Source organism: Coregonus lavaretus (genome assembly GCF_964263955.1).
Source record: "Coregonus lavaretus genome assembly, chromosome: 18".
Lineage (NCBI taxonomy): Eukaryota > Metazoa > Chordata > Actinopteri > Salmoniformes > Salmonidae > Coregonus > Coregonus lavaretus.
Genome location: NC_140005.1, coordinates 35,255,444 through 35,275,623, shown reverse-complemented (window position 1 = coordinate 35,275,623; position 20,180 = coordinate 35,255,444). Strand labels below are relative to the sequence as shown.

Genomic DNA, 20,180 nt, shown 5'->3' with positions numbered 1-20,180 from the left:
GCTTTGCTGGTGACACTGTGTGATTTATTTACAATTCAAAGGCACACTTAACCAGCATGGCTACAACAGCATTCTACAGCGATACGCCATCCCATCTGGTTTGGGCTTAGTGGGACTATCATTTGTTTTTCAACAGGACAATGACCCAACACACCTCCAGGCTGTGTAAGGGCTATTTTACCAAGAAGGAGAGTGATGCATCAGATGACCTGGCCTCCACAATCCCCCGACCTCAACCCAATTGAGATGGGCAGCCAACAAGTGCTCAGCATATGTGGGAACTCCTTCAAGACTGTTGGAAAAGCATTCCAGGTGAAGCTGGTTGAGAGAATGCCAAGAGTGTGCAAAGCTGTCAAAGGCAAAGGGTGGCTATTTTGAAGAATCTCAAATATAAAAAAAATAATTGTTTGTTTCACTTTTTTGGTTACTACATGATTCCATGTGTTATTTCTGTTTATGTCTTTACTATTATTCTACAATGTAGAAAATAGTAAAAAATAAAGAAAAACCCTGGAATGAGTAGGTGTCCAAACTTTTGACCGGTACTATATACATTGGCAAAGAAATAACAAATTACTCAGGCAAACCCTTGTTGACTGTATTTAGTTTTTTTTAAATGGTCAAAGATGCTTTTAGTATAAACAGTACTCATCAACTTTTATTTCAACGCTGTGTAATCCATCAAACCAAAAGGGAAAGAAATTACATGAATGGTCCATTAACTACAAAACATACAAAATAACTGTCTGTTTCTTGGAGAGCTGTCCTGTCAGTAGGTGTGTGTGACGAGTGAAGAAACCGCAGAATTGAGTTTACATGTTGTCTTCATCAGAGTCATCCTCCTCCTCCAAAGAATCCTATGGTGGAAGCAAGAAGCATTGTGAATTAGACACCAGCAAGACAGATTTGAATGCTATCACGATAACAGAATTTTGACTTCGATACCAGATTTAGTATCGACTGATTTCAGTTTTTTGCTCCAAAAAGATCACTTATTATAATAGAAAAACTACAAAATTGTTCTAAGTCCACAACAATGCTTAAACCATATATGTAGATCCCTTTTGAGGTCTGGGAAAAAAATAATGATTTGAGTGTAGTTACTCTTTAATTCAAGTGCACCTACCACTTTTTTAGCAGTGTTTCTGTAGCACACATGTGAAGTTTGCAAAATAAATGCCCACTGGATTGATGTAAATAATCATGATTCTGCCCTGTAGGCATAGGCTACTTTGTACTTAGTTGAGAAGATTTTGGGGAAAGCCTTTCCATCTGCCTAAAGACGATTATTATTATCATGCTAAAGGCCAGGGATAAGGAGTAATGGATTACATGTAACTAGCTAGGTTTTCATCCAATTGGTGACTGATTTTCATGCAAATATTCTAAAATCAGCATTAAGAAAATGTGAATTTTCCCACCAGTGGTGTTTCCACCAAATGGACTTGTTGAGGATAAAAATCAGCGCGTGATGACAGTGCACACAATGTACTTTTCATGTACCAAAATAAATATAGAAAGTTCAATGCGTTTCCATCGCATTTTCAACTCTACCCGATAGTTGTCACAAAAACTTGGGTTAAATAGTTAATGTGCATACTCTGGTTTTGGGACGTGCGCTGTAGGCAACAGCTCGTAGATACAGTCCAGTTACCACCCTGTGAAGGTTAACTTTTCATCTGTAGCCTAATAAATTGCATGGTTTCCCGAGTCGTAGTGGGAGGACCACACACCATATCATGGCGACTCCATGTTTACTTCGATATGATGGTTATTATATCAATATATCAACAGACAAAAATATCCCACAATATCGAAATAACAAATCATCTGTCTGCATTTATGAAATTGTACCGAAACTTCCTGTTTCCATCACCGCTGTCGTTATTTTGTATTTTTTTATACGGTATGACTTTACTAGCAATAAAACATGGTTAATGATTTTTTTTTTTATGACCCGTTACGTTACCAGATTTTTGTTTGTAATCAGATACTTTTGAAAAACTTGATTACTTCTAGGACTACTTTTAAATTCAGAAAGGATGTTTGTGAAAAAATTATTTGACACGTTTGTTTTCTCAATGACATTCAAATCAGCATTGAAAAGAGGTGCAAGTTTAAGTTAAGTTTTCCCCGCCTGAGCGAGTCTGACCACAAGTCAAGAGACCACTATGACGACGCACCAAATGTGTTTGATGGCTCACGGGAAACGAGCAGGAATAGGCTTTTGTAGGCTACAGTCCAAGCCATGTCTTCCAATGGTACGACAGCAGTCGGCATCAAAAGATTATCCAACTTGAATAAACGCTAGGAGCTATTGACGACAGCAGTTGTGTAGCCTTCGGGCGATGCGCCTTACGGATTGTGGTTATTTGTATTTTAACCCAATAATGGTTGAATTGAATAAATTTAAGCTGCCTATCAATCATTGTTTTTGCGACCAGTGGACAGCCAGTGAAAAATGTGCTCTTGCAACAGCTGCTATGTGGATCCCAGCCTAAGGAATACAAGTTTAAGGGAGTTTACTTCTAAACTCCTCCGTGGTATTGTGCTCCATACTGTCAGAAATAAGTTTAATTTAAGAAGAGTGGGGCTTTTATTGAGCAATCTAATTCATGCTGATAAAAACTAATTATAATCCATAGGCCTAACAGCCACATGCTCAAACTCGTGCACTTTGGATAGACTTAAACAGCTTCAAAATATCGAGATACCAAAGTGTCACCAACAATTGTCCTATAGGAAATGCAGCATATGGCATTCATTTTTCAGATGCAAATAGCACTTTTCGGTAGTGCTCAAAGCATGTTATCAGATCTGAATGTTATCAGATCTTCAACCAAACCCCCCCCCCCCCCCCCAAAAAAAAACAGATACTTATTTCATTTATTTAATTAACAAAGTTATGCAACACCCAATTCCCATGTGAAAAAGTAATTCCCCCTTACACTAACTGCTTCTGCCACTTTTAGCTGCAATGACTGGCCCACTCTTGCATGCAGAACTGTTTTAACTCAGTGACATTTGTGGGTTTTCAAGCATGAACTGCTTGTTTCAAGTCCTGCCACATCTCAATTGGGATTAGGTCTGGACTTTGACGAGGCCATTCCAAAACTTCACATTTGTTGCTTTTTAACCATTTTCATGTAGACTTGATTATGTGTTTAGGATCATTGTCTTGCTGCATGACCCCAAAAAGTTAGGAAGGATGCCTGTATCTTTCTAGTGACTGGGTGTATTGATACACCATCCAAAGTATAATTAATAACTTCACCATGCTCAAAGGGATATTCAATGTCTGCTTTTTTTTTTACCCATCTACGCTTCTTTGTGAGGCATTGGAAAACCTCCCTGGTCTTTGATTTAATCTGTGTTTGAAATTCACTGCTCAACTGAGGGACCTTTACAGATAATTGTATGTGTGGGGTACAGAGATGAGGTAGTCATTAAAAAACAATGTTAAACACTTATTGCACACAGTGAGTCCATGCAACTTATGTGACTTGTTAGGTACATTTTTACTCCTGAATTTATTTAGGCTTGCCATAACAAAGGGGTTGAATACTTATTGACGCATTATGGGGTATTGTGTGTAGGCCAATAACACAAAATCTAAATTTAATCCATTTTAAATTCAGGCTGTAACAACAAAATGTGGAAAAATACTTGTGTGAATACTTTCTGAAGGCACTGTTTTAAACCCAGGTCACAGAAATGCCATGCAATATAAACTGGTGGTCGTGGTGCATACCTTGGCGTACTTCTCTGCCTCCTCCCTGATGTCTTTTGGAACCAGCTCGTGCTTTCCATTTGTCACTGGTGAAGGGAAATGAAGGTCAGAAGTTATGCCACTCAGTTCAAGAATAACATCAACTGCGATTGATTTGATTGGATCGGGCGATGGCCCGTCACGTAGCTGGTCAAAACTGGTGATGGTGGAGCGTCCGACAGAATCCTAACTCATTACTGCACATGCTTGCCATACATCACTTTGTTATGAGCTCAGTTAACTTTCAGATTTGAGTTGGACACTCTGCTCACACCAGGTTTCCGTTAGGAAAATGTTGCGTAGGACATTTGACCGGCAGCATTTTAATTTACTGGACATTTGAGAAATTGACCAGACCCATATGCATTGGGTGTGTAACCTGATTAGGGCATCCACCCACGGTGGTCAGAATGACTGAAATCACATTTAGATTATGGCAATTCATATTAACAACATGCAAGTCAAGGATGCAATGATGTGCGGTCCTTCTTACCGAATTCTGATGCGCACTTCGAAGATGTACATATTACATTTTTCCTCAGCCAACAAGACCAGTAAAACAGCAAAATCACTAGCCTATGTCAAACTGCTATCCCCCATAGTAGAAAAGTTGACCTATTCTATTGGTCAGCTTGTCGAGAAAGAAATAGCCTATTCCAAAACAGACTCTGGGACAGTTGTTGTACAACCAGTAGGCCTAGGCTACATTAAAACACATTAAAAAGCAATGAGCGATGCAACAGATCAGAAAGTTTAGCTTAAAAATGTTGATCAACTATTATTTATTCACATTATAAGAGCAGCAATGAGCACAAGTCAGTAGGCTAGGCGTGAATGTTCCTTCCATAATGCAATTAGCGGGAAAACACAGTTGTCAAAAGCTCACCGCACATGCCAGCGGTTTCATGTGACAAGAGTTGAAAATAATAGAAAAGGGGTAGATCTAATATGCAACAACTAGCATGGGTTGCTATTATGACTAGGATTGTGCCTTTGGCTACTGGACAATGAAAGAAAGTTTATATAAATGAGAAATGTAAATGTAATAAAATAATTGCCTCCACGGATATGGTCTGATTTTGGCTAGGCTACTTTGAAGCAAGGCAAGACATGCCTCATAATATGTAGTAAAACGTTCCGGTTTTAAACAATTAAGTATATGTTTTGAAAATGCATACTGCCTCCAGCTCATTTCAAAGTGGTGTGTGACGCGCTGATGAAGCCTGCCTTCGGTTGCTGTTTGAGATGCTGTAGCAGCAGCGCTCGCACTGTCTGACAGATTTTCCACTCAAAGGCTCTGTATCTGTATGCTGTACGTGTGTGATAAATAAGGTAGGCCTACATAATGAATATATTGTACATACACCAATTTAATTCCACTAAATTATGCAAATTAACTATATAGACTGATAAGCGTGACCAGTCAAATGTATTTCCATCGACTGATATTTCAATCAATGAATAGGCTCAAAAGCATTATTTCGCAATGGGATTTTTTTCTTTTTCTCCTGGACAATTGGCCAGCGGCAATTTTATTTATCTGCAAAAAAAACAACATCTCAGCCAAAAGCCGGCTATTACCAGCTAACGGAAACTCTGGCTCACACGGAGGGTCAGGTCTGTTACAAAACAAATACAATGACCGCTCACCCGGTACACTGCTGGTGGCTTAGACTAGGGTACAAAATTCGACCTTTGTTTCGTTTGTCAAATTCAGATGTACAACGGGAGACAATAGCTGACTTACAAATACATTATGTACACTGTGTACAAAACATAAGAACACCTTCCTAATATTGACTTGTCCTCAGAACAGCCTCAATTCGTCGGGGCATGGACTCTACAAGGTGTCGAAACGTTCCAAGGATGGCCCATGTTGACTCCAATGCTTCCCACAGTTGTGTCAAGTTGGCTGGATGTCCTTTGGGTGGTGGACCATTCTTGATACACACGGGAAACTGTTGAGTGTGGAAAACCCAGCAGCGTTGCAGTTCTTGGCACAAACCGGTGCGCCTGGCACCTACTACCATACCCCGTTCAAAGGCACTTCAATCTTCCGTCTTGCCCATTTACCATCTGAATGGCATACATACACAATCGTGGTCTAAATTGTCTCAAGACTTAAAAATCTTTAACCTGTCTCCTCCCCTTCATCTACACTGATTGAAGTGGATTTAACAAGTGACATCAATAAGGGATCATAGCTTTCACCTGGTCAGTCTGTCATGGAAAGAGCAGGTGTCTTTAATGTTTGTACACCCAGTGTATATAAGAGGAAGCTGCATTACCTTCTCCAACCCAGCTGAGTTCCAACTCGAACGCTTTGTCTTTCACTTCATCGTGTACAATGTAGATTCTACAAAACCAAAACAAACATCCAACAACACATATTAGTAATACTCAGTGCCTTGATTGGAGGCTATTGATGAGAATGGACAACAGTAGGTGTGTTCCTTTAATAAAACAAAAAACACTTACATTTTGGCCACCTCTTTTACCAACTCCCTGCAGGTCATGTCTTTCATCTGTTGATAGCAATGACTTACATAGTTAAACAATCCAATGACTTACATAGTTAAACAATCAACTAAGATATTCCCATGTCTTATGAAATTGGACAACTTGGCTAAATTAATATTCTTACCTGAAGCTTTTCAATTTCTGTCTTGGCGGCTTGCTTGGCTTTTCCAATAGCACATCCCCAGTAACCCTTAATAAAACAAAATAATTCATTTTCACAACATTGCCTAATGTTACACATTTCAGGTCATCACTTTAAGGCTGCATGATGACATATAGTTTGTAATATGTTCACAACCGAACATTCCCTTCTGAATACATTGCATAGGTCCAAACACCTCAAAGGTCAAATGCAGCAGCAGTTTTTTTAATCTTACTATTTAAATCATGTCTGGGTAACAATGAAGTACTTTCAATTAAAATGGTCAAAAAGAAACAAAAATAGGTTCTTAGCTAAGAGCAATTTCTCAAGCAATAATTTTGCTAGGCCTGTCTGGGAGGAAAAAACGGAATACTAACTTATTGGCAGAAAGGTTTGGAACTCTTTCTTATTGGTCTATTGACTAATTTACCGCATGGTGATGTCACCATGGTAGGCCAAAACTCGATAACACCAAAACAGGCTGAAATTTCAGGCAGTCGTTTCAAACAGCTCTTACACTAAAAGGGCATATCATTTCCACAATATTATTCTAACCTCAGTGTGTAAATGTGTGTGTATATATATAAAACACAGGAAAATCACGTTTTTGACTGCACTGGGCCTTTAAATGGCAATTTTCCCAGACTAAACCTAGTCAAGGACTAAACCACATGCTCAATGTAAAATCTCCATTGGGAATGCCTCTTACTCCTGGACTAGTCTTAATCTGGATTCGGGAAACCGGCCGAGTGTAGTGTGACAACAGTAAATTAATGACAGACAGAGTTCGTTTAGGGATAAACACCCAAAACCTAACTCACATATGAGATTCCAGAGGGATCAACCATGTACAGCTGAGGACCATCATCTTGATCGTAAGAGCCCAAGATGAAGCTGCATCCAAACGGCCGCACCGCACTGTATAACGTGTAGGCATGAACGTACATGGCCACTCTCTCTGAGAGATGCTGTAAAAAGAGATTATATGCCATTCAAGGAATATGACGACTGTCCGTAGGACTTCGGGACAAAGCAATTCAGAATACGTCGACAAAACAGGTTAACCAGTTGAATCAGGTGTAGTAGTCCTGTTATGGAATAGATCAAATATGTGGAACTGACAGGGTATCCGAGGAGAAGTTTGAGGGGAACACTGATTAATAGCAACAGAGTTATTTTTACCTTAAGTGGGATGTTGTGTCCATAATTGGATCTGAAGTTGGAGGCCTCCTCTCTGGCCACCTCAGACAGGGATCGAGCATCAGCCAGTAGTCCAGCCACTGCCTATGGGTAAGAAAGTTAAAGGTAGATTCAGCAATGCACAAAGTAAACAACAGAGTCGGGACGACTTCCGCAACAACTAAGAGTGTTAGGCTTGATGCTAAACTTCTCCATTGTTATGGTCATCGCAGCCATCATGTTGCAGCAGCGTGAAACGCATTCTTGGCCATACGCAGATACTGAGTATCGCACTTATCTGCAATATCTGTGCTGCATCCTGCTGCTCGTGGCAATGTTGTATAATCGCTGAGTCTCATTTTAATGAGTAACCGGTGTATAATGGCTAGCTATGTAGAGAATTGTCATGCACGGAGAAACAGCTGCGCTGAATGAACTATATCCAATCGTACGGCAGAACCTACAGACAGACAGACCTGCCCACATTACAAAGCTGTTAGATAAGACAACCCATCGCCAATGTTATGTTGAAAGTAGGGTTGGGTGATATTACGTTCGCATCGTCTATCAACAATGATTTGACAGCCATCGTAGATGGTGACGACATCGTGATGTGACAGATGATGGTTTAGACAATTTGAACTTGACTGGCGCCCCGCAGTAAAGAACAGTCTCGCAGCGCACAGCACACGCGTGACATTAAGAGTCATTAGCCTAATAAATGTTATACAGAACGCAAGAGGGGAATGTAGGCTAGACAAAGCATAACATTCCACCAAAGCACCGCAAAATGTCCCTCTGTTGGATGCATGGGCTATAGCCTAAACCTATTATATTTATTTTTATAACAGACACTCCTTAACCATCTTATGTTTAGCCCTTAGCCGTAGCCTATATTCCCTTCTCCCTCTATTCGATAGGCTCCGACAGACATGGTCGCCCTGTTCCTAGCTCGTAGCCAACTTTGCAGTATTGCAGTGTGTTTTATTTCTTACATTATTTGCTCAGAACGTTTCTAGCATTATTACCTATTGCCGAAAATAACTTTTGGATATTAGATCAGCAGTCACTCACCAACATTTTGACCAGAAATGTGTCTTTCCCGAATTGGATCCTTTGTTCGCACTACTAATAAAGCAAATCTGAGGAAAATGCAATCAAAGTTTTATCAACACATCACCTGCGCTACTCGCTCATCAAGAATTCTTGACCATTGCTCCTCCCCCTTCCGGCCCTCCCCTGCCCTCCCTTCGGCAAATCCGATCACGCCTCCATTCTGCTCCTCCCTTCCTATAGGCAAAAGCTTAAAACAGGAAGTAACCGTGGTAAGGACTGTTCAACGTTGGTCTGACCGGTTGGAATCTATGCTTCAAGATTGTTGTGATCACATGGACTGGGATATGTTCTAGGTTGCCTCTAAGAATAACATTTGACGTATTCACTGACTCGTGACTGAGTTCATCAGGAAGTGCAGAGGATGTTGTTCCACTGTGACGATTAGAACTTATCCAAACAGTGGATTGATGGCAGCATTCTCGCAAAACTCAAAGCGCGAACCACCCCATTTAATCATGGCAAAGTAACTAGGAACATGGCCGAGTACAAACCGTCCAGAGACAAAAGTTGAGTCGCAATTCAACGGCTCAGACACAAGACGTATGTGGCAAGGACTCCAGACAATAACAGACTATAAAGGGAAAACCAGCAAAATACCTTCGCCCACTTCGAGGAGAACAGTGCCACCGACGTGGGCCACTGCTGTGAGCTCTCGTTCTCAGTGGCCGACGTGAGTAAGACATTTAAGCGTGTTAACCCTCGCAAGGCTCGCCGGCCCAAATGGCATCCATAGCCACGTCCTCAGAGCATGTGCCTCGCAGTGCTAGCTGTGCCACTAGAGATCCTGGTTCGAGTCCAGGCTCTGTTGCAGCCGGCCGCAACCGCGAGACCCATGGGCGGTGCACAATTGGTCCAGCGTCGTCCAAGGTAGGGGATGGTTTGGCCGGCAGGGATGTGGGTTCGTTTCCCACGGGGGGCCAGTATGAAAAAAACAAACGTATGCATTCACTAACTGTAAGTCGCTCCGGATAAGAGCGTCTGCTAAATGACTAAAATGTAAATGTAATATTCAATCCCTCCCTATCCCAGTCTGTAGTCCCCACGTGCTTCAAGATGTCCATCATTGTTCATGTACCCAAGAAAGCAAAGGTAACTGAACTAAATGACTATCGCCCCGTAGTACTCACTTTTATCATCAGGAAGTGCTTTGAGAGGCTAGTTAAGAACCATATCACCTCTACCTTACCCGACACCCTAGACCCACTACAATTTGCATACCGCCTCAACAGATCCATGGATGACAGCCTGCAGGGAGGTGGTGAGGGCCCTGGCGGAGTGGTGCCAGGAAAATAACCTCTCCCTCGACGTCAACAAAACGAAGGAGCTGATCGAGGACTTCAGGAGACAGCAGAGGGAGCACGCCCCCCATCCACATTGACGGGGCCGCAGTGGAGGGTGAAAAGCTTTAAATTTCTCTGCGTGCACATCACTGACAACCTGAAATGGTCCATCCACACAGACAGTGTTGTGAAGAAAACGCAACAGCGCCTCTTCAACCTTAGAAGGCTGATGAAATTCAACTTGGCCCCTAAGACCCTCACAAACATCTACAGATGCACCATTGAGAGCATCCTGTCGGACTATCACTGCCTGGTACGGCAACTGCACCGGCCGCAACCGCATGGCTCTCCAGAGGCCATACCCTCCAGGACATCTACAGCACCCGGTGTCACAGGAAGGCACACATGACTGTAAGTCGCTTTGGATAAAAGCGTCTGCTAAATGTTATATTATTATTATTATTATTATTAGGCCAAGGACCTCAGCCACCTGAGCCATGGCCTATTCATCCCGCTACCATCTAGACAGTACAGGTGCATCAAAGCTGGAACCGAGAGACTGAAAAACAGCTTCTATCTCCAAGCCATCAGACTTAAATAGTCACCACTAGCCAGCCTCCACACAGTACCCTGCCCTGAACTTTAGTCACTGTTACTAGCCAGCTACCACCTGGTACTCAACCCTTTCCTTAGAGACTGCTGCCCTATCTATGTACATAGTCATTGAACACTGGTCACTTTAATCATGTTTTAACACTGTTTTACCTACTTTATATGTACATTACATGGCCAAAAGTATGTGGACAACCCTTCAAATTACTGGATTTGGCTATTTCAGCCACACCAGTTGCTGACAGATGTATAAAATTGAGCACACAGCCATACAATCTCCATAGACAAACATTGGCAGTAGAATGGCCCGTACTGAAGAGCTAAGTGACTTTCAATGTGGCACGGTCATAGGATGCCACCTTTCCAACAAGTCAGTTCATACATTTCTGCCCTGCTAGAGCTGCCCGGTCAACTGTAACTGCTGTTATTGTGAAGTGGAAACGTCCAGGAGCAACAACGGCTCAGCCGCGAAGTGACCGCAGAGTGCTGAAAATCATCTGTGCTTGGTTGCAACATTCACTACCGAGTTCCAAACTGCCTCTGGAAGCAACGTCAGCACAAGAACTCTTCGTCGGGAGCTTCGTGAAATGGGTTTCCATGGCCGAGCAGCCACACACAAGCCTAAGATGACCATGCGCAATGCCAAGCGTCGGCTGGAGTGGTGTAAAGTTTGTCGCCATTGGATTCTGGAGCAGTGGAAACGCGTTCTCTGGAGTGATGAATCACGCTTCACCATCTGGCAGTCCGACGGACTAATCTGATTTTGGCGGCTGCCAGAACGCTACCTGCCCGAATGCATAGTGCCAACTGTAAAGTTTGGTGGAGGAGGAATAATGGTCTGGGGCCCTTTCCTGTTTCAGCATGACAATGCCCCCGTGCACAAAGTGAGGTCCATACAGAAATGGTTTGTCGAGATCGGTGTGGAAGAACTTGACTGGCCCTGACCTTAACCCCATCGAACACCTTTGGGATGAATTGGAACGCCGACTGCGAGCCGGGCCTAATCGCCCAACATCAGTGCCCGACCTCACTAATGCTCGTGGCTGAACGGAAGCAGGTCCCCGCAGCAATGTTCCAACATCTAGTGGAAAGCCTTCCCAGAAGAATGGAGGCTGTTATAGCAGCAAAAGGGGGACCAACTCCATATTAACGGCCATGATTTTGGAATGAGATGTTCGGCGAGCAGGTGTCCACATACTTTTGACCATGTAGTGTATATACACTGTATTCTAGTCTCATCCTATATAACTACTGCTATACACACACACACACCTTTTCAATCATATACTGTCTATACCAGCGTTTCTGAAACTCTGTCCTCCAAGGGGTGCACGTTTTGGTTTTTGCTCTAACACTACACAGTTGATTCAAATGATGAAAGCTTAATTATTTGAATCAGCTGTGTAGTGCTAGGGCAAAAAACTAAAAGTGCACCCCTTGGGGTCCCGAGGACAGAGTTTGTGAAACCCTAGTCTATACACACCATCATATACAAACATATTTATATTCCGGACTCTGACGTTACTTGTTCTAATATTTCTAAATTCCTTTCTATTTTTATGTATTGTTAGGTATAACGGCACTGTTGGAGCTAGGAACATAAGCATTTTGCTATACCCGCGATAACATTTGCAAAATATGTGTAAGTGACCAATAAAAATTGATTTGAATATGAAGGCTTCATCGTTCTACATTTATATTTCAGTCATTTAGCAGACGGTCTTATCCAGAGCGACTTACAGTAGTAGTGAGTGCATACAGTTTCATTTTTTTTATGCATGGATTTCTCCCTATCAAACAATGAATGTAACGGATTTCCATCTCAAAAGGTTATTTGAATAGCCTAAAAACTTAAGGTAGCCAGGGGACTAATAATGAGACAACAATGTCATTAGATTTTTCTATAGGCTATTGATAAGTTGAATTAAGTTTAACCTTATTAAGAAATAAATGATCCATGCAGGCCAGGAAAATCCTTCCAAGCGAGGTTGAAAACTCAATGGCCAATAACCTATCCTCATTCCTCCTACTGGCCTATCATAAAAGCTGCAAGACAAGTTAGTTATGAAAAGTAGCTTACAGTGCATTCGTAAAGTATTCAGACCCCTTGACTTTTTCCACATTTACGTTTCAACCTTATTCTAAAATGAATTAATAAAAAAAAAATCCTCAATCTACACACAACAACCCATAATAACGCGAAAACAGGTTTAGATAATTTTAGCAAATGTATTAACAATAAAAAACCGAAATACCTTATTTAAATAAGTATTCAGACCCTTTGCTATGAGACTCGAAATTGAGCTCAGGTGCATCCTGTTTCTATTGATCATCCTTGAGATGTTTCTACAACTTGACTGGAATCCACCTGTGGTAAATTCAATTGATTGGACATGATTTGGAAAGGCACATACCTGTCTAAATAATGTCCCACAGTTGACAGTGCATGTCAGAGCAAAAACCAAGCCATGAGGTAGAAGGAATTGTCCGTAGAGCTCTGAGACAGGATTGTGTCAAGGCACAGATCTGGGGAAGGGTACCAAATTTTTTTTGCAGCATTGAAGGTCCCCAAGAACACAGTGGCCTCTTATCATTGTTAAGTGGAAGAAGTTTGGAACCACCAAGACTATTCCTAGAGCTGGCTGCCAGGCCAAATTGAGCAATCGGGGGAGAAGGGTATTGGTCAGGGAGGTGACCAAGAACTCGATGGTCACTCTGATAGAGCTCCAGAGTTCCTCTGTGGAGATGGGAGAACCTTCCAGAAGGACAACCATCACTGCAGTACTCCACTAATCAGGCCTTTATGGTAGTGGCCAGATGGAAGCCACTCCTCAGTAAAAGGCACCTGACAGCCCGCTTGGAGTTTGTCAAAAGGCACCTAAAGGAGTCTCAGACCATGAGAAACAAGATTATTTGGTCTGATGAAACCAAGATTGAACTCTTTGGCCTGAATGCCAAGCGTCACGTCTGGAGGAAACCTGGCACCATTCCTACGGTGAAGCATGGTGGTGGCAGCATCATGATGTGGGTATGTTTTTCAGCGTCAGGGACTGGGAGACTAGTCAGGATTGAGGGAAAGATGAACGGAGCAAAGTACAGAGATACTTGATGAAAACCTGCTCCAGAGCGCTCAGGACCTCAGACTGGGGTGAAGGTTCACCTTCCAACAGGACAATGACACTAAGCATACAGCCAAGACAACGCAGGAGTGGCTTCAGGACAAGTCTCTGAATGTCCTTGAGTGGCCCAGGCAGAGCCTGGACTTGAACCCGATCTAACATCTCTGGAGAGACCTGAAAATAGCTGTGCAGCAACGCTCCCCATCAAACCTGACAGAGCTTGAGAGGATCTGCAGAGAGGAATAGGAGAAACTCCCCAAATACAGGTGTGCCAAGCTTGTAGCGTCATACCCAAGAAGACTCGAGGCTGCAATTGCTGCCAAAGTTGCTTCAACAAAGTACTGAGTGAAGGGTCTGAATACTTATGTAAATGTGATATTTCCGTTTTTTATTTTTAATACATTTGCAAACATTTCTAAAAACCTGTTTTTGCTTTGTCATTATGGGGTACTGTGTGTAGATTGAGGGGGAAAAAACAATTTAATCAATTTTAGAATAAGGCTGTAACGTAACAAAATGTGGAAAGAGTCAAGGGGTCTGAAAACTTTCCGAATGCACTGTATTTCCCAAATATACATTTACATAATTTAGCAGACACTCTTATCCAGAGCAACTTACAGTTAATGAGTGCATACATTTTCATACTGGCCCCCCGTGGGAATCGAACCCACAACCCTGGCGTTGCAAGCGCCATGCTCTACCAACTGAGCTACACGGGACAATATACGAAGGTGTTGTCCTAAAGTTGTGGCTTTCAAAAATAACAATAATTCATGTCTATAGCCTAAGCCTAGGCTAATCTCAATCACTGTTTTATGATAGAAAAATAAATAATATTGTTGGTTCTATTATTTTGCCAGGCAAATAAAGCAATTATTATCCAGTTCTGAAGACAGTAGACTGATTCTATCCAGCCCGTGTCACTACGGTAAGACAGCCCGTTGCTCAAACAGTCACTGTTTATCACAGAGCGCCACAGACACACAAACCTGCTCCATGCTGTAACATGATTCACTATGAAAAAATGCCAGACGCACACTTCGGTAATAGTGAGAAAGTTGTAAAAACGGCACCGAAGCATTTTGCCACTTGCCAGTGACTTGATAAGCGGATTTAGCTAACGTGGCCTGCCTGCTCAATGTGCCTGCTAGCTACTAGATAGCTTCAATGACAAACACAGATGAAACTAGCTAGTGATTTTGGGCACTGATAAACAGCGTGTAGCTAGTTTGACAGCTTGCTGAAGTTCTAGACATGTTCTCAGAAATCAGTCCTGAGCGCAGCAGCAGCTGCCACGAAACTGTCAGCAGTGCACTACTAGCTAGTTTTCATGCACATTTAACTTGAGAAATACCAAATACCTTAGCTAGATGTAAAATTGCACGACTAACATCTCTGACAAAAACGTCAATTTATTACAGATGTCTTGATTTATCTTAGATTCACTCTATTTTGAGTGACATTTTTTACCATGACTCAAGAGGGACAAACATAACACACCCAACCACATCCCCAATTCCAGTTTTTCTTAATGAGCAGCAGAGTTCAGTCCACCTTTAAGTTCTTTCGAGATAAATATACGGGTTGACAACGTCATGACAAATGCATGAGCAACCCAGAGGTAAAAGGCTGTGTATTATTGTCACTGATCAGATAGCTAGCAACATTGACTAGAAGCTGGTGTGTGGTGAATTGTAGACCGCTTGTTTCAGCTAGCTGTATTTTGTTCTTGATACCATCTCTTGTTTTGACGTGTTTAGACGCTTGTCACGTTTATGCTAATGTAGCTAGGGTTATCCAGCTAGCCAACTAATAACAATGTATTTGAAAGACAAAACAAGTGCATTGGGTAAATGTTTTTATGTTTCCAATAAAGATTTGCAGAAGAGCTCAGAAATATAGCTTACATGTTGTCAATAATCCTTTGATTATAAAATAACCCATCTGTTTTTTGCCACATGGTTATGTGCGCATCAGTTTTGTTGGTCAACACCCTCCCCGTATTTACACTATGGATGTGGTCTGGATGAATACATACCATTCCTACGTGACGGTCAACATTGAAGATGCGCTTGTTTGAGCCTTGTTCGTAAAGTTTAGAGAGAACCAATTTCTCAACACCGAACACAACCCCATCCTTGCATCGGATCCCAATTGCTGTGCTGTAAGCAGAAAGAACAAGAACCAACAAATTGAGACACTTGGGTACAAAAAATGGTATTTGTGCATTTTCCATCATGTGGGTACTGCATTGAAAACATTCAAACAGGGAAGGATCATATACCTGCTGTTTTCTACTGCCTTCATGGCATATTCCACCTGGAATACCCTTCCATCAGGTGAAAAGGTAGAGGCAGACAAGTCATACTAGAAAGGGAAAGAGTTTGGGATGTTATACTTTAAAGGCCACTGTTGAGATAACATACAGTGGGGAGAACAAGTATTTGATACACTGCCGATTTTGCAGGTTTTCCTACTTACAAAGCATGTAGAGGTCTGTCATTTTTATCATAGGTACACTTCAACTGTGAGAGACGTAATCTAAAACAAAAATCCAGAAAATCACATTGTATGATTTTTAAGTAATTAATTTGCATTTTATTGCATGACATAAGTATTTGATACATCAGAAAAGCAGAACTTAATATTTGGTACAGAAACCTTTGTTTGCAATTACAGAGATCATACGTTTCCTGTAGGTCTTGACCAGGTTTGCACACACTACAGCAGGGATTTTGGCCCACTCCTCCATACAGACCTTCTCCAGATCCTTCAGGTTTCGGGGCTGTCGCTGGGCAATACGGACTTTCAGCTCCCTCCAAAGATTTTCTATTGGGTTCAGGTCTGGAGACTGGCTAGGCCACTCCAGGACCTTGAGATGCTTCTTACGGAGCCACTCCTTAGTTGCCCTGGCTGTGTGTTTTGGGTCGTTGTCATGCTGGAAGACCCAGCCACGACCCATTTTCAATGCTCTTACTGAGGGAAGGAGATTGTTGGCCAAGATCTCGCGATACATAGCCCCATCCATCCTCCCCTCAATACGGTGCAGTCGTCCTGTCCCCTTTGCAGAAAAGCATCCCCAAAGAATGATGTTTCCACCTCCATGCTTCACGGTTGGGATGGTGTTCTTGGGGTTGTACTCATCCTTCTTCTTCCTCCAAACACAGCGAGTGCAGTTTAGACCAAAAAGCTCTATTTTTGTCTCATCAGACCACATGACCTTCTCCCATTCCTCCTCTGGATCATCCAGATGGTCATTGGCAAACTTCAGACGGGCCTGGACATGCGCTGGCTTGAGCAGGGGGACCTTGCGTGCGCTGCAGGATTTTAATCCATGACGGCGTAGTGTGTTACTAATGGTTTTCTTTGAGACTGTGGTCCCAGCTCTCTTCAGGTCATTGACCAGGTCCTGCCGTGTAGTTCTGAGCTGATCCCTCACCTTCCTCATGATCATTGATGCCCCAGGTGAGATCTTGCATGGAGCCCCAGACCGAGGGTGATTGACCGTCATCTTGAACTTCTTCCATTTTCTAATAATTGCACCAACAGTTGTTGCCTTCTCACCAAGCTGCTTGCCTATTGTCCTGTAGCCCATCCCAGCCTTGTGCAGGTCTACAATTTTATCCCTGATGTCCTTACACCGCTCTCTGGTCTTGGCCATTGTGGAGAGGTTGGAGTCGGTTTGATTGAGTGTGTGGACAGGTGTCTTTTATACAGGTAACGAGTTCAAACAAGTGCAGTTAATACAGGTAATGAGTGGAGAACAGGAGGGCTTCTTAAAGAAAAACTAACAGGTCTGTGAGAGCCGGAATTCTTACTGGTTGGTAGGTGATCAAATACTTATGTCATGCAATAAAATGCAAATGAATTACTTAAAAATCATACAATGTGATTTTCTGGATTTTTGTTTTAGATTCCGTCTCTCACAGTTGAAGTGTACCTATGATAATAATTACAGACCTCTACATGCTTTGTAAGTAGGAAAACCTGCAAAATCAGCAGTGTATCAAATACTTGTTCTCCCCACTGTAGCTACACTTGTCATTGACAGGAACTGTCAGACTTCATACTTTTACATCAATCTAACCAAGCTCAAGGGTGTCACTTTTCAAAGTATTACCTAGAAAAAACATGGAAGTTGCTTCATGATAGGCCTAATTGTTCACCCATGACTGTGGCCACGCACGACTCCACACCATTATCAAGTTTGCTGACGACATGACGGTGGTAGGCCTGATCACCGGCGACGATGAGTCAGCCTACAGGGAGGAGGTTAGTGACCTGGCAGTGTGGTGCCGGAGCAACAACCTCTCCCTCAATGTCAGCAAGACCAAGGAGCTGATCGTGGACTACAGGAAACAGGGGGGCGAGCACACCCCCATCCACATCGACGGGGTGGCAGTGGAGCAGGTAGTCTGCTTCAAGTTCCTCTGTGTCCAAATCACTAAAGAATTAAAATGGTCCTAACACAAACGCACAGTCGTGAATAAGGCGCTACAGTGCCTCTTCCCCCTCAGGAGGTTGAAAAAGTTTGGCATGGGCCCTCAAATCCTGGAAAGGTTCTACAGCTGTACCATTGAGATCATATTGACTGGCTGCATCACTGCTTGGTATGGCAATAGCACCGCCCTCGATCGCATGGTGCTACAGAGGGTTGTGGGGACAGCCCAGTACATCACTGGGGCTGAGCTCCCTGTCATCCAGGATCTCTATATCAGGCGGTGTGAAAAGAAGGCCCGGAAAATCCTCAAAGACCTCAACCACCCAAGCCATAGTCTATTTTCTCTGCTGCCGCACAGCAAGAGGTACCGGTGAATCAAGTCTGACACCAACATGCTCTTTAACAGCTTCTATCCCCAAGCAATAAGACTCATAAATATTTAACAAAATAGCTACATGGACCGAGTTTACCTTGTATCTTTATTGACCTTTTATTTCAGTATTTTGCACTGTCTACGCACACTCACAGGGCCCTACACACTCACACACACTGTCACTCCAACACACACACAAACAGTCCATTTTCTCACTCACACTTAATATGCACATACATTCATACTGACTCTACACACCCGCACACATGCAAGCTGCTGCTACTCTGTTTATCTTATATCCTGTTGCCTAGTCACCTTACACCTATACATATCTACCTCCATCATGCCAGTATCCCTGCACATGTAAATATGGTATTGGAACTGACTTTTTAAATATCTCCTGTATATAGTATGCTTACTTACTTTATTGTGCATTTCATATTTCTTATTCCTCGTGTGCTTTTTTTCTAGTAATACATTGTTATTGATTATTGCATTGTTGGTTTTTGAGTTTGCAATTAAGACATTTCACTGTAACGTTACTTGTGCATGTGACATTAAAACTTAACTTGAGTAATCCCATTTTTACAACACAGATGCAGCGTGTCATTCTAGCTATTTAAAAGATTGTAAAGAACTTGTAAATATCATGTTGTGAAATTCAATTTACCCAGTGGTGAAATAAAACCTTTGTTCAGCGATAGGAGAAAGCAACCAATACCATTCGCTTGAATTGGTTTCAATTTCGATTTAGTTTCGCCAGCATTGCTAATTTAGCTAGCTAGCTGCAGTGGCAGTGCAAGTGACTCAGCAGGCATGATAACATGGCTAAGTAGCCAGCTAACTAGTTAGCTAGCTAGATAGTTCTGTAGGGAAAGAATAGCTAACTAACGTTAGGTAGGTAGCAGTAACCAATGTAAAATGTGCTTCACTACATACGATTATAGATCTTAAACGAATTAATTAATTTAATGTGTTATTAGTTATCTACTACTGTAAAACCTCAAACTAGCACAGAGCAGCCACAGTTAGCAAGTTGGTTAACTTTGTTGCTAGCTTGGCCAAGAATGAGCCGTGCTAACAAGTTACCAAACCTTTAACTTGTTAGCATACAAATGTATAAAGAGCACTATCTTAGCTATCATACATACCCCAGTTCCAATTGAACTCATTGTGGTCAAAACTTAAAAAACTGCTTTATAACAACGCAGTCGGATGTGTTTCAGCACATCCCAGTCATTCACCAACCAACAAGGAAATGGCTTTACATTCAACAGCAGCCCCACTGAACATGCAAAACTACTGCCACCTACTATGGTGGAGTGTAATAGCAGAGAGAGAAATCATAAACATCTACTGGAATATTTTATACAGTAGGCATACTAATTTTAAAATACTATAGTCTTCTATGTTTAACCTCATTTCAAAATGAAGAGATGTAATCGGTAATACACTGGTAAACAAACTAAGTTCAGCAGTTTACTTGCCATCAACCCTGGCTACATTTCCACCTGCAAACTGCCCTAATCAATAACAGAAGCACCCCCTACCATTTGTTTCTTTACATTCATGCATGTAATTAAATTCCTTCTCTTTTCTCAACATTCGTGGGAGAAGCATCTGTATTGA

The 20,180-nt window shown here is 42.2% G+C and overlaps 1 protein-coding gene across 1 annotated transcript; it reads right to left on the bottom strand.

The window, feature by feature from the left end:
- Positions 1-638: 638 nt before the first annotated feature.
- LOC311145908 (proteasome subunit alpha type-3) lies at positions 639-19,808 on the bottom strand. The gene is made up of 10 exons (XM_084182288.1): positions 19,703-19,808; positions 16,022-16,104; positions 15,776-15,899; positions 7,614-7,715; positions 7,253-7,399; positions 6,414-6,479; positions 6,248-6,294; positions 6,058-6,125; positions 3,752-3,816; positions 639-857 (listed from the first exon to the last, which is right to left on the bottom strand). The coding sequence occupies exons 1-10, from the start codon at positions 19,721-19,723 to the stop codon at positions 813-815; spliced, it is 768 nt and encodes a 255-aa protein (XP_084038414.1). The 5' UTR covers positions 19,724-19,808; the 3' UTR covers positions 639-812.
- Between the last annotated feature and the right edge of the window lie 372 nt (positions 19,809-20,180).